The sequence below is a fragment of the Topomyia yanbarensis genome, chromosome 2, assembly GCF_030247195.1.
Source record: "Topomyia yanbarensis strain Yona2022 chromosome 2, ASM3024719v1, whole genome shotgun sequence".
NCBI classification, from domain to species: domain Eukaryota; kingdom Metazoa; phylum Arthropoda; class Insecta; order Diptera; family Culicidae; genus Topomyia; species Topomyia yanbarensis.
Genome location: NC_080671.1, coordinates 415,528,129 through 415,543,232, shown reverse-complemented (window position 1 = coordinate 415,543,232; position 15,104 = coordinate 415,528,129). Strand labels below are relative to the sequence as shown.

At 39.8% G+C, this 15,104-nt stretch overlaps 1 protein-coding gene across 1 annotated transcript in view; it reads left to right on the top strand.

Annotated features, from left to right (window-relative positions):
* Window positions 1-230: 230 nt before the first annotated feature.
* Window positions 231-15,104, top strand: part of LOC131680910 (uncharacterized) — a 29,297-nt gene continuing 14,423 nt past the window's right edge. Inside the window, exons 1-5 of the mRNA XM_058961626.1 lie at window positions 231-903; window positions 978-1,526; window positions 1,578-1,888; window positions 1,958-2,381; window positions 4,497-4,527. Of these exons, the coding sequence (XP_058817609.1) occupies window positions 231-903; window positions 978-1,526; window positions 1,578-1,888; window positions 1,958-2,381; window positions 4,497-4,527 (1,988 nt within the window). The remainder of the gene's footprint in view (window positions 904-977; window positions 1,527-1,577; window positions 1,889-1,957; window positions 2,382-4,496; window positions 4,528-15,104) is intronic.

Genomic DNA, 15,104 nt, shown 5'->3' with positions numbered 1-15,104 from the left:
CGACAGATTTTGCCAGATATTTTTAATTGATCTGCCAGATATTCTTTGAAAAATAGCGGCAACCCTGGGCGCACACATCACCCGATCGAAAAATGATGCAATTTATCTAGGCCATCGAGAGCAGAATACCTTTCATTTCATATCCTCGCGTCGTACAAATAATCCTTTTTCATTGTTTCGAAAGTGTTTTATATTTCTTTGGTGAAATGACGCAAGTAAAAGTTGACAACATGAATAAAGAATTGCTCTGTAACCAAGACGAACCATCTAGCTCAGTGCATTCAAAAAAATCACCAGATGAACCAAATTCAGAACCCAAGCCTAAGCGGATGCGTGCCAGCGAGCAGATTTCCAAAAAATCCTTTATTTTGGCACATACCACTTCGGAATGTAACGATGGTGCTTCGATGATAAAGTGCATACTGGAACTCAATTGCAAATATATGCAAAAAGTTTTTCGTCAGCAAAATTTCGAGAGGCATTTCAAAGCAGCCCATCCGCTACAATATGCCAAGCTAAATTTAGGTGTAAATACGATCGATAAAAACGAATTCTTTCCGTTATCTGAAAAAGTAATTATAAAGACATCGAAACAGCAAATGGTCGGAGGGGCAGTCAAACTCGTTACGCAACACGGTTTACCATTCGCTACCATGGAATGGGAGGGTTTCCGCGATATTGCTGAACCAATACTAGATGCGTACAATATTAAAGTGAATCGACACAACATAGTTGACTTCGTCGGAAGTGCTGCCAAAGGAATCGACAAAATCATAAAGGAGGAATTACGAGGATCTATGATTGCGATTAAAATGGATATTGTGACAAAAATGTATCGGAGCATGCTTGGCGTGAATTGCCAATACATAAACAATGTCGGCGAAGTTGTGAAGCGAACGTTGGGTAAGAAAAATTAGTTTAAATATTATCAAAGTAGTTTCCATAAATATCTTACTAAGATGACTCTTGAATTTCAGCGATTGTTGAATTACATGACCGCCATACCAGCAACGTTCTTAAGAACGAATTTCTTAAGGTCTTGGATGGCTATGATATACAGCTTTCTCAAGTCATATCGGTCACTGTTGACAACGCAAGCAACATGTTGAAGTTTGGCAAAATTTTAAACCAAGAGCCCGAAGCTGAACATTGGTATGAAGTCGAGGCCGGTATTATAGACCCTGACGATGATGATTCCAATGATTTAGATTTGACAGAATGGGTTAAAGCATTAGAGGAGACCGTAAACGATAGTTACATAGTTATTACACGCTGCGGAGCTCATACCGTACAGCTTATTGTACACGATGCATGTAAGCCTCACAGCGACGACCTAAAGCAAATTAGAAAAGTGGTCAAACGTTTTCGCTCTGCGGAGTACAAACATTTCTTTGAAGCAAATAAGGAAATTGGGTATCCGTCTCTGCCAAACGAGACAAGATGGTTTTCAGACTATCGATCGATGGCCTCCCTCGTTAAAGGAAAAAAGTTTTTCTCCAATTTAGGAAAACAGTATCAGGAGTTAGGTGAGTAGGGCTAAAATTATTTACACTGTTACTGATGAATAGTGATTCTAGATCTGTCGATGAGCTGGGAGTTTGTCGACTCGTATGTGGAAGCTTTCAAACCACTTTATGATTGCACGGTTTCCATTCAGAAACTTGGATTGACATTGCCTGATTTCTTCATGGAATGGATTCGTGCTTACGGCCGCATTACTGAAGTTCAGGATAACAATCGGTTCAAACAAGAGATTGTAGCATCAATGGAATCAAGACAAAAATTACTATTCGCAAATGCGGCATTTAGAGCAGCTTTATTTTTTGATCCAAGAATAAATTTCAATGGATCTAGCTTGTTTTCGGTCACACAAAAAGATGAAATTATTGTAAGTAAAGTATATTTAATTACATTTCAGACACTATTAGAAAAAAGAAACCTGTTGATTTTTTTATAGGAATATTTAATGCGTCTTAACTCCCGTTTAGTGAGAGAAGAGAGTGATGTATTTACAAGCCCTTGCAGTTCCAAAGACTCCGTAACACCAACGGGACACTTCAGCCTTAATAAATATTTATCTCGAACGATAGGCGGACAGGAGCCACAAGCACCGAACCAAGTTTCATTTGAAGCGATACTTCGCGCGATCGCATACCAGGAGCGAATTGATGCAGATGTGAACTTCAATCTGATTCAACATTGGATCCCGCAGTTGTATCGAAACGAAAAGTTATGGAGAATTGTTAAAACATTATTGACAATTGCACCTACGCAATGTTCTATTGAGAGGGATTTCAGCTCATTCAATAACATTTTCACTAAATCAAGAAATTCACTAGACTCACGTGGCTTGCAGAATATAATGAAGGTGAAAACCAATAGTAGCCTGATAATGCAGGCAATGTACGATGTTTTTCCTCGAGTAAACTCGTGATCTATTCTTTATTTAAGTAATAATAAACGTGAATTGGTAATTTCGATATTTTAGACTATCTCACAATCTTACCCATTACAATGGACGTGTAGACGTTCTCCCACAAATCCTCTTCGCGGATAATAGTTGTGGTGAAAATCCTGCAGTCGCTGCAAATAGGTTTCTGCTAGATATGAGAAACAGAAAACTAAAACTTCTGCAAACATGTTAGACTATAAGCGAAGTGAGGACTCAGTTCTGCTTCGCCTTTACTCTAATATGGCTGCAGATTTTGAGATGAAGTGTTTTGTCTCGTCTACCGGTTATCAGATCAGCAAGTCTGTTGCTATTACACTGTCAGCACCTAAAGGTAGGAAAAAAAATCAGAGATGGCGCCAAAACTTACATTAAGATACGAGTTGTGACAAACTTGCAGCAAATTAAAGTGGTGAAGGCAGCGGATTACTTGTTTTCACAATGACATGCTCTGCCATTATACGCGCAAATGTACAACGTATACAGGAAGTCGCATAGCACATGAAACATTTATGCGTATAGCGGTAGTGCTCGTTTCGACTTCATCGAAGTAGATTTCTTGCCTTTGACATTTCAATGTTAGTTTCCGCTTCAATCTTGCTCTGATTAGTGGTATGTGCACTAACTCAGTTATGGTTAATATTATGAATTTAAACTACAGATCGATGACATAGACGCCATCGAGTATATTTTCAGGAAATCTCTTTTTGTCTTGCGTGATAAGGCCAAATGCATGCCTTTGTCACTTTGATTTTGGCGCTTTAAGGGGTAATTTTTTACTATCATTTAAAAGCGCTTGCGCTGAAAGACGCAGATTTCCGTAGCGAACTTACACTTACAAAAAAGGGAAATTCGACCAGCGGCGTGTACGTCACTTTTGCATACAAGATCAGTCCAGTATGCTTTTCCTAACTATACACTTTTGTCAAACTTTGTGTACTACAAAGCATCAAACGCATCCATTGATAGGTGATTCTTGATGTTCGGTTCTGAAAGTCTCATGTGCCTCCATCGGCCAGTAAAATTGTGATCAAGAATAACTGCATCCTTTCGTTATGTTTGATAGCAACAACAATGCCAAAACATCGATATCCGACCGCCGCTGATTTGGTTATGTGAAAACATTTGATCGAGGTTGACTTATACAAGAATTTTGATGATTACGTTTTTGAATTTGAGGATGAATTCATTGGCTCGATTGGCACGTTCTCCTTGTCTTGTTTTCAGTCGACCTCAAGCTCGATTTGTTGAGCACTGTTGTACTGGAGTCTTCGAAAAAATTCTCGATCAAAACGAACTGGAAAATAAACATTGTTTGTAGCATAATGTGAAAAACGAAGAAGTTTAAGGTTTATGAGGTTGAAAATTAAAACCAGTTGAATATTGGCCTGAACAGAATACTGCGTAATTGACGGAGTCTCACACATGGGTTTCATTCTATTTCTAATGTTGGGAAGTCGTTTTCACAAGGTTTGATTGTTTTCCATGGAAACTTTTCTCAGTATTAGTGATAAAACTATTTGAGCTTTATTTAGACAAAACGTTTAATGCTAGGAGCTCGAAGTTAAGGAAATAGCGCTTGAAAATCTTGCTATTTTGCAATGTATAAGCACCTGCCATATGCCGTTTTTCATTGAAAAAACCCGTTGCAGTGGATTGCACTGGAGTTGCATTTTCCAGCAGAAGAGCAGACCACTGTGCGGGTTTATTCCCACTTTTTCTGCTAGATAGTGCAACACCAGTGCAATCCACTGCCCCGGGGTTTTTCAATGAAAAACGGCCAGACTCTTATGCTGTTTTCGGTTTTAGAATCGAGTCGCCCTAGGTTCGCTCTAATGTTTACAGTTTCCATACAAAAGTGACAGCTCCGAGCGAACCTAGAGCAGCTCTGATTTAAAAATGAAATCAGCATTAGTGAAAAAATTTCATGACTATATACTCATACTAAAAATATGTATATAGAATCTATTAAAGACCCAACCGTTTGGGCGAACGAAGTACTATACCCGCTCTAAAGATACATCAGAATATATTTTTCTAAATCCAGAAAACTTACCAAAGCCTTATCTAGTTCACATGTTAGGTTGAATGTTATCCATTAGTTTAACAGTAATATCAAGTATTGCGTAGTCTTGAGGCTCATAAGGGATTCAATATAGATTATTTTCCGGAAAAAAATTTCGACCTGTCACCTCGAAGAATATACTGCGAAGAATATGTTTGCCAGCCCTCGCCTGCTGCGATTCCATTAGCTGTTTGGTGGCAATCTATTCTCGCGTACTTTTTAATATGGACCTATGTGAAAATGAGAGCCTCTCTTTGTATACTTCTTCTTTCGATTATCACGGCCTCACCATTAATCTTTCCAATAATGCTCCAGTACATAGTGGTAGACTATGATTTCGACTACCACATTATGCAAAGAGTTAAGCAGCAAATGCAAATGCGACCATGTTAATAGCGGAAGAGAAAGTAAACAAAAAGAGGCTCTCATTTGCACGTAGGACCTTTTCAATAAGTTTGCTTGAATTGAAACATCATCAATTGCAAATGTGCAATGTAGAATATACGTGGAATGTATAAATTCTACATTTGATGATTTTATATCGTGTACATGGTGTTTAACTTCATTTTCTAGCCCTAATTTATTTCATTTGAAAATTTATCCCCGCCCTGTTACGAAATCTTGATTTTATCCCTACTGGTAATATATCAGTAGGGTATCTTAAATGAACTTGTTACGTCACTGTTCAGTTAACCTCAGCATCCATAAGCCACACATTGTCACAATTATTTTTCACCTATTCCACCCTTAATACAAGGCCTCTGTCTAGAATATACTTTTTTGCATAACTAATAGGTAGGTATTTGAATAAAGAAAACTATTATCGTCCGGCGAACATGTTAGCGATGGCCCTCGCGATGCTAAATTGATATAATCTTTTGGTGTTCGTGACTCTGAAATACTTCGAGATAATCTCTTTTTCTGTGTTCGCGAACATCATTTCGAAGCTCCGTGTAAATTTTTCAAAAACATCGATCACACGAACCAAGAGCTTAGCTCGTTTTCGTCGAAAACTACGCAAAAGCTTTTACATATCTTTCCGAACATCAATGAAATGAACAAGAATCTTCATTAGTCCTCGCCGAAGAGCATTCAAAAGTATCGCCCAAATGTCCGCAATTACGATGGTAAGCGATTGTGATGCGAAGCTTGTGTATACGAACCAGTAACGCAAAGCTTCGTGCTTTGAAAGCATTCGAACATAGGTTCGGTTCGAATATTTCCTGCCCTGCTTGCCGGTGAAAAACTCCAACCCCGGAATTTGCTTAAAATCGGCTTTTATATACGTTTCGTCGTCCATCACACAGCAGCCATATTTTGTCAGTATCTTCTCGTAGAGCTTCCGTGCCCGAATTTTGGCCGTCGATTGTTGCCGCTTATCGCGGTTTGGGAAGTTCTGTACCTTGTATGTATGTAGTCCAGCTCTCTTCTTTGCATTCTGGACGTAGCTCTGCGACATGCCGATCTTTTTAGCCAAATAACGGCTTGAGACGTTGGGATTTGCTTTAATCATCCGCTTCACCTTTCCCTCCGTCTTTTTGTTCTCCGGTCCCGGTTTTCTTCCAGCTCCTTTGCCGTGGTCCAACGTCAACCGCTCCTGGAACCGCTTCAACATTCTGGAGACGGTTGAATGGTGAATGTTCAACATTTTTCCCAACTGCCGGTGCGACAGGTCAGGAAATTCCAGGTGGTTGGTTAAGAATTTGTTCTCTCGACTCGCGTTGGTTCACCTCCATTTTCGTTGAATCGAAAAACACGACTTCGACAGTATGTAAACAATACACATCAATGAAAAAGTGTGCAAAATTTGGTTGATTTTTACCCAATGGAAAAAAATTATGCCCTGTTGAATGTGTCGCAATAATTTCGTGTTCGCCCTTTAATCACGACTCAACATTTTGTTTATGGCTAATATTCATAAAGTTAACTAATTCACGGACAGAAAAAATTTGGAAATAAATAAAAGTATTAGACAAGCGTTACGGAAGGATATTACGTAAAAATTAATCAGTAGTCATGGCATTTTATTCACGAATCTGTCGTGCGGTGTATTCAACGTAAATACAGCGAAGACACGTTTTTATCAGCCTCCTTGGCTAATTTTGGGTTGACAGAATAAGAAAAATAATAGAACATATTTGTTTATTTCTTTTCAATAAACCTAAGTGTACTAATGTTCTTCTACAATCCCAAGACATAACCTTATAACCCTGTCTGGTTGACAAAATTAGGTAAAAAAACTGATAAAATCGGGGGCTGATAAAAACGGATCTTCTATGTATAACATTAGAAAAACGGGTAATCTAAAATTGAGTGAATTTATATCATAGTAGTTTGTCTTCTTTTGGTGACATTAGGATATTAGGAATATTCGAGTTCTACATAATAGGTGTGGGAAATAAGTCACGGCGCCACGTCGTCCGCGTATCGTTCGGCGGCGTGGCGCAGTGGCGCACATGTCTGACCGCAAGTCGCCATCTTAGCTTTCAAAATTGCATCAATGATCTTTTTAATGTCTTTTACTGACCACCCTCTTTCAAATCATACCCATATTGATACTGGTTTTTACTGGTTTGTGAAAATCGGAAGAGGCCGACATCTTTGGTTTCAAAATGGAATCAATAATCAATTTTTGTCGTTTATTGACCACCCCCTTTCAATTGACACCCATATTGATGATGGTTGTCACTGTTTTGTGGTAACAGGAAATCGCCATCTTGGGTTCCACATTTGCATCCATAATCAATTTCGGTTTTCTATTTACCACCTCCTTTCCAATGACATCATTATTGATTATAGCTTTCATTGTTTTGAGGTATCGGAAGCCGTCATCTTGGTTTTCAAAATTGCATCATTAATCACTTTCTGTCTTCTACTCACTTCAGGTCAAATTATTTTCGTTTTATTTTAGGCCCCCATTCCGTTCCATTTCTGGTTCATATCTGATTATTTTAGGGAAACTTCTGGTTAATTTCCGTTCTATTTCCATAAATGTTATGTCCATTTTCGTTAAAATTTAGGTCTGTTTCTCGATTTTAGGGCCACATTTATTCAATTTCAGGTTCATTTTCGTTCCATTTCAGACCCACTTCATTTTACTTTTCGTTCCATTAAAAACCTGTTTTCATTTTTTCCTTTCAAGTACAACTGTGTTCCATATCAAGTTCGCTTCAGGTTGAGTTCAGATCCGTTTCAGATCCATGTCAGGTCCACGTCACGCCCCCTTCATGTTCAGTTTTGTTGCTTTTTCAAGTTCGTTGCATATCAGGTCTAATTTCAGCTTCATTTCAGTTCCGTTCCTATTCCATTACAGACTCCAAACTCCGCTGTCCTCCGTGCCGTTCTAATTAACAACCGGGAAGTTTCATTGTACATGCTCCGTACGCTTGTCGACCGTGAGTAATGCGTGGGTCGAATGTATACCACCGGCCTTCGCCTAGGCCCCAGACGATCTCCGCAGATTTATCTCCGTCGTTTCGGTTCGGTGATCCGGCCTGATCAGTGGAACGTAGGATGCTGTAAAAATAGGCCACGAGAAAAGACCCTATTGGGCACTGACATTTGACCTCCGCGGTCTCGTATGACTTTTATAACCAAATCACCCTTCGAAAGGGGTCTTTGTTCAAGACGCTCTGCCTTGGACGGAATCTCACAGGTTGCTTCTATCCGGTCGTTGCTTGAGTACTGGAAGAAAAGCATGTTAGACGTGCTTTACTGTTGGCTGATATTATCCCTACCGCTAGTAGCACTTTGTGGTTGTTCGAGGACAATGCTCTCAGGTTGTCGGTGCCTTTCTTCGATCGGCTTTTTCATGAAGTCTAAAAGGGGACGACGTTAAGCGAAATCCACAATGTGATGCATTTGCTTAGCGCTTCGACATCGGCGAAACCATCCGACGGCTGCTATTGACTGTAGGCTGCAATGTCGAATGTCATCGTCCTTAGAATCTTCACGAGTCCTTCCACTCTGACGTCGTTTCAATCTAATGCAACCGCATTAGATGGGCTCGCCTTCCGGATCTTTACAGGTTCTTGCTATCTGGTCTTGTTTCAGCGCTTCGATGTCGCTTTTTGTAACCTCCTTGCGGGAACCATTCACTTTCGGCTGATCTGAGTGCTGCAAATTTTTCTACGGCTGCTAATGACCGTGAACTTTTCGAGATCGAGTCTAAAAATCACTAGCCGAGCTTTTTTCGATCGAGAAACGTGCTCATAAACCTACTTCTGCAGCGTCGGTTTTACTTTTGGCGTTGCTGTGTCAATGCCGAGGCAATATCTAGCACTACGGTTGTGTTAGGTTGTGTTGTGAGAGTGCGTTTCGATCGCACGATGGTGTCTTTGCGTGCATTTCAAGCGTCGCTTTGCGAAAGACCTTTCGCCAGTGGCGTAGTAGCGGGGGGGGGGGTGGTTTTGGGGACAAAATGTCGCGAAAACTAGGGCCATGCAGTAGACGGCGTGCAGCTTACGGATTAAATGAGTAGCTCAGTACGCTACACGCTGCTTGTCTTAGATCCAGAAGGCGGACTCAGAGCGTAAGATCGGAGATTGAGAGAGGAGCGCAAGCGATGTTTCGAGAGGGTAGTGACTCTTTAAAACGGGAGATCAAGCTTAGCAAGCCAATTGCCATAAGTAGCTGTGCTGAGAAATAAACGCCAATCCCTGGGGGACGCGTACTTAGTCATCATGACGAAGACGAGGGTCCGTCAACACCAACTGAAATATACCCGGGTAAGCTAAAGATAATCGTTGAGGGTCTCTTCCCGAATCACGATTCAACTACCTGGTCACCGAAACCGTACGGCGAAGAAGAAGGAGGTAACACAGCCGAGTGGTACGTGACTAACGACGAGCTCAAAGAAGCGTCGATGTGACTAAAATCAAAGAAAACCCCCGGTCCGGATGGAATACCAACCGTGGCGCTGAAAGCTGCGATCCTGGCATATCCGGACATGTTCAGGATGCTACTGCTGAAGTCTTTAGATGATGGTAATCCCCGAAATGAGGAAGGTGCAGAAACTGATGTTGCTCCCAAAGTGTGGGAAGCTACCGAGCCATCCAGCCTCGAATAGACCAATGCCGCAGCGTGGCATAAAAGAATGAGCCAGATCCTGAAGAGATACTTCCAGAGTAGAGCACTGCTGTATTAGACGAACAAACGGGCAATAGGCAATGCGAGTCACAGCGGGCGTTCCTCAGGGCTCCATTCTCTGTCCAACACTTTGGAATGGGATGTACGATGGGGTCTTAGCACTGCGACTTCCCAGGAAAGTGAAACGTCAACACTGCTTGGAGTGTGAGATCGTCGAGGAGACACCGGAGCGTCTTTGAATGTCCAAGGTTTGAAGTCTTTGAATGTCCGAGGAGAGTCTTTGAATGTCCGAGGTTTAAAGTGACGTGCAGGGAGCTACTTTAAACGGGAGGACCGGACATCAATCCTGATAATGTAGCCTACAGAATGACAAGCGACGTAAAGACGTGGAACGCAGTAAACAGAGATATGATGTAGATCAGTGATTCTCAACCTGGGGTCCGCGGACCCCTAGGGGGCCGCGAAGTCATTGCTGGGAGTCCGCGAAGAAAAATATATTTTCCGAGTGCATATTGAAATTTCAAGTCATGTTTCCTAACAAATTGAAAATAACATATTGATAGCATACAAAATTGATGTTTATCTATGGGGGTCCGCAGCAACCCAGTGTGATATCTAAGGAGTCCGTGGTACGAAAAAGGTTGAGAACTGCTGATGTAGAACATGACCGTCTTACAACGGAATGGACATCGAACAACGGTTTTGGGAGAGCAATCACCGCCAGGGAACTCTCGCAGGAATAAGCTAGATTCACCGCCGAGGACTAGTCGAGTAGACTGCAACAGAGCAGCGAGTATGAGTCGTCGAAACGCCAGCGAACTGGACGTCACGCTCCATGCGGATTCGTCAGACCGACCACGGCACCCCGCCGGTTGTTCCGATAGAAAAATAGCGAAAACCAAAGAAGAATCGATATTGGGAGATTTCCCCGCCAGGGAAATCTCCGTTAGCGTAAACTAGATTCACTGGGGACTAGACTAGCCACCACTAGTCGCGGGTCATCGGCGCACCAGTGCACCGGACACCCTGCTTCACCAGAATCGCCGAACTGACCTCGGCACCTAGCTGATTAGCTCGATCTCGGGAGAACTTCTCTCGCCAGAGAATTCTCTGTCGGAGTAGGTCAAGTCGAGGAGCTGAATGGATCATCAAGGAAGTAGTGCTAAATGACCCAAGAAGATAACTAAAGGGCTTAAAGTAGTTGCGGTGCTAAATGGCACCGGTCACGGAGCCAAAGGGCTCAAGAAGTTGTAGTACTGAAACCAAATAAGAATCGGTATCGGGAGAACTTCTTTCGTCTGAAATCTCAGACATCTGAGATCAGCGACAGTCAGATTCACCGCCGGGAACGAGACCGCGTAGATCGCGACGATACACCACCAGCCGCGCCGGGGCTCCAGCAAACCGGATGCCCTACTCTACCGGAATCGCCGAAATGACCGCAGCACCTGGCTCGTTGGCTAGCTTTCGAACTTCTCTCCGCGGGGAACTTTTCATCGGAGTAGGCTAGATCTATCGTCGGGGACTAGACCGAGTAGTTCGCGAACCAGTCGGAAGCTCAACGAGGAAGTGGTACTGAATAGCACAAGGGAACTGAAGGGCTCAGTAAATTAGACAGTCCGAAGTTTGCCGCCCAGATTGTCCTCGTAGGGGAAGAGCATTAATTCTATGCCAACAGCTAGCTTTCCTACCTTGACTACCCAAACCCGTTCCCTGAGTTGTTAGTTTTGAACATTTTTTTTCCTGCTCAGAATGTTTTTGAACATTTTTTCATATATATACAAAAAAAATTATATCCCCCCCCCCGAAAAAATTTCTTACTACGCCCCTGCCTTTCACCTTCCGTGTAAGGTGTTTGATTTGACGGTTGGCCAGGGTGGTTCAATTTGACGGTTTTTTGGCAGACATTACAATTGCTATTTTTAGCTTTTTCTCTTTTTTGCGTGGCTTATAACTACTTAGGTCAGGGTCACATTTTGGCTTCCTTCTATTCTAAAAGTATATCAGTTTTATCACAGAGAACAGACATATAAGCTAGAACAACCTTTCTCGAAAAACCTGTGTAAACATTTAAATGAAAATACGTTGAAAATCACCATCGCATACAGGTTCGCATGCGTGAATCATCATTGCATTCAAGTTTGTACGCAAGGTCCGTATAGTGATGGCTGGCTGATCGTAGCGCCGCCCAGTGGCAAGTTGCTACTTGCTGTTGTCATTTCAAAGCGACAGTTTAATTTCTTACACAAGTTGAAAACTTAACTTGTATGTCAGTTCTCAGTGGTTTTATAGAAAATCCGCGATTTTCTGACTTTTCAAAATTGAAAAAGTTCATGTTCCCAATCCGTCCATGTCAAAACTCTTATATCCAGATTAAGTTTAATCTAAAGGCTATTAGATCGGCGAAAAAACTTGCGCATAATAACGCCATTTTGAATGTGAGCTTTGAATAACTAGATATTTTTTACATTTCTCCTCGTTTTAATACATTGACCGCACGAAGTTAAAACTTTTGCCAGGATATTTCTTTTGAAAATAATGGGCAATTGTGGGCAAAATTCAGGTTTATAAACTATACTTTAACTATAGTATACTTACCAGGGATGCAAAACTATGGTTTTATTAAACCAAAGCGCTCCAAAGTGCTTCGATACTAGCTGATTCATTTCCAAACGCGGTTGAAGCAAAATATGTAGTTCAATTTTGCACGAAATGAAATCGATTCATAACTGCAAATAGAGAAGGGCTTCACAAAACTATTTCATTTGCCTGCTGGAAGGTTCCATTGAAAGCTGAAAAAATATCTCTCCATATTGACTTGACTAGAAGGCTAAACGAAATAACACAAAAAGCTATCAAACATGCCAAATAATTTATTACATCGTAAAATCTGCTACTTACTTGTTATCAACCGAAATCCTCACTAATCAAAATTGCAATACAGCCATCCTTTGGAAATACAATATGTAAAAAATATCTTTTTAACATGACAGAGAAGGCAAGTCTTTGATTGAACAGAAAGCTTTTCTTGCACTTGTATAACACAAACCTGTAGATTATTACTAAATCATTGATTTTATACAGGGTCTTTGGTTCATGATTAAGAACCTCTGTGATTGACTATCATATTTGGAGAAAAAAATCGTTCTACACATACCATCAAATCTCAACCGTTACAGAGTTATTGAACTTTTTGTGTTAAAAACTTATTTACCTTGAACTCTAACTCGAAAAGTGTACTTCGTATTTCAAATCTTTTAGTTCCATTGGAAACTTGAGACAATTTCCTATTGAATGGTGTCCTCATATCTTTCAGTTAATTAGTTTTAATTACCTTTTAGTGGCAAAGTAGTAAAAAATTAGTATTTTTGATGAGGTTTTTGATGATTTTCTGAAAATAATGCATTATTATTATAGCAATATCTATTATTCAAAAGTTAGGTTTTAGGACGATTCAAAATTTGTTCTTGAACATCATATTCCTATCTCTTCTCGTTTCTTAGTAATTTCAATACTAAACTTTTCCTGTAATCGACTTAAAAGTGCGATGTATGTACAAATATCTCTTAGTTAAGTGTACTAAATTACTTTTAACTAGTAAATAGGTTTGTAATTATTCTAGTTAATTATCAACTAAATTTATAGTAACTATTGTTCATTTGGTAAGGAGCACCAAATTCTCTATAACTTATTATTTGAAACTTTATCCCTATCGCTTTTCATTTCGCTGCAATTTAATAGTTAACACCGCAAATGTGATGGGTTCGAAATCGTTGTTTTTGCTTATGAAACGATATGATAAAAATGATTTTGCGTCGAAACAAAAAGAGACAATTGAATGGAGTCAAAGAAAGAATTGTTGACCTTGTTGAGATGCATTAATTCCATGATAATAATGGTGATGTTTATTATTTACTATTTTAAGAAAACTAAAGAAAATGCTAACAATAACACTAACTTTAACCTAATTTACTTCTAAAAGAATACTAAATTCACTTAACTGAAAGGTATTAATAAATTTTTCTCTGCAAAAATTTTCTGGCTTTCGAATAAAAAGAAGAAAAGGTACAATAAGTGCCATACATTTTCAATTAGAGCTAGTATTAGTGAAAACGATATAAAAATATCCAAGTTCAATAACCCAAACAATGAAATCAAGAAAAGATAAGTGTATTACGTCAAAGAACGAATTATGTAGCTCTTCAAGACTAACAATCTGAATTATTAAAATGATGGTGTTAATTATTAAGATTTTCAAGAAATGAACGAAAAATAAATCAAAATTGTTAAATTTTAAATAAATTACTTTAAAAAGGATACTTAGACTCATTAGCTGAGACATGTGAGGACATCGCTCAATGTGAAATTTTCTCACCTATCCAATGTTTCTAAAAGATTTGAAATACAAAGTATACTTTTTGAGTTAGAGGTATTTTAAGATAGCTAAGTCTTTAACACAAAAAGTTCAATAACTTAGTACCGGTTGAGCTTTGATGGTATGTATAGAACGATTTTTTTCTCCAAATATGACAGTAAATGACCCCTCGAGAGGGTCTTAACCATGAACCAAACACCCAGTATATTATATTAGTTGAATGTTAATTTCTGCTGCAAGCAAGTATTAAAATAATTTCGGCCAGGTTTTTCAATTAATTACTCCTCTGTGTGCTGGTGCTAGGTACTGATGAGATGAATTCGAAACACAAGTAAAATGCGATATTTTAAAAAATTAATATGAGACTATCCCCTTAATTTGTTTTTCAATTGAGACGCACATTTTTTGCGTTTCGCCAACTATCGAAACTATTCTGATCGGGTATTCGTACGTATGTATTCTTTTGCGTCCGGTGAAAATGCCCCCAGTAGTACAAATAGGATGAGAACCGCTGCTCCAGATTACGAGTGCATTTATTTGCATACACTAAAAGATAGAATCGCAAACTTTGCTTAAAATAGTTGTACGTTGATCTAAACGCAATGAAATCAGCGAAAAAAACCTCCTTGTAAAAGTCGGATGACTCGAGTTCACCGTTTGCGCCAGTAAACCGAACTGGGTCGTGTTTTTGCTAAGTTATGCATAATATGATACATAACCTCAGCGGGATGCGGAATAAGATTCTTCTTCTACCAAGCACCACATCTGAATAGAACCTTTCCACTAGATTCGTGATATGTTTTTCTAAATATATATCTCGATAGATACTGTAGGGGACATTTACGGGACGCTGCTGCCGTACCACCCCATTTTATATTGTTCAATTAAATTTACGAGGCCGTATGGTGAATTGAGCTTTCGAATTCTCTTGCAAACGGGCTGGTTCGGTTTGATAAAGAAAGAGGAAGCTTTAGTGCTTTTCCGTTTATTTTATGGCTTTTTTGTGAACCATAAATCGAGATTTTCTCCTGGTGGCATTTTTCTTATTGTTGATACGCAACTTTACGCTCATTTGACTACCCGATTTGGTCTAGTTACGGTTTGACGAAGAGTCGCCGGGAGAATTC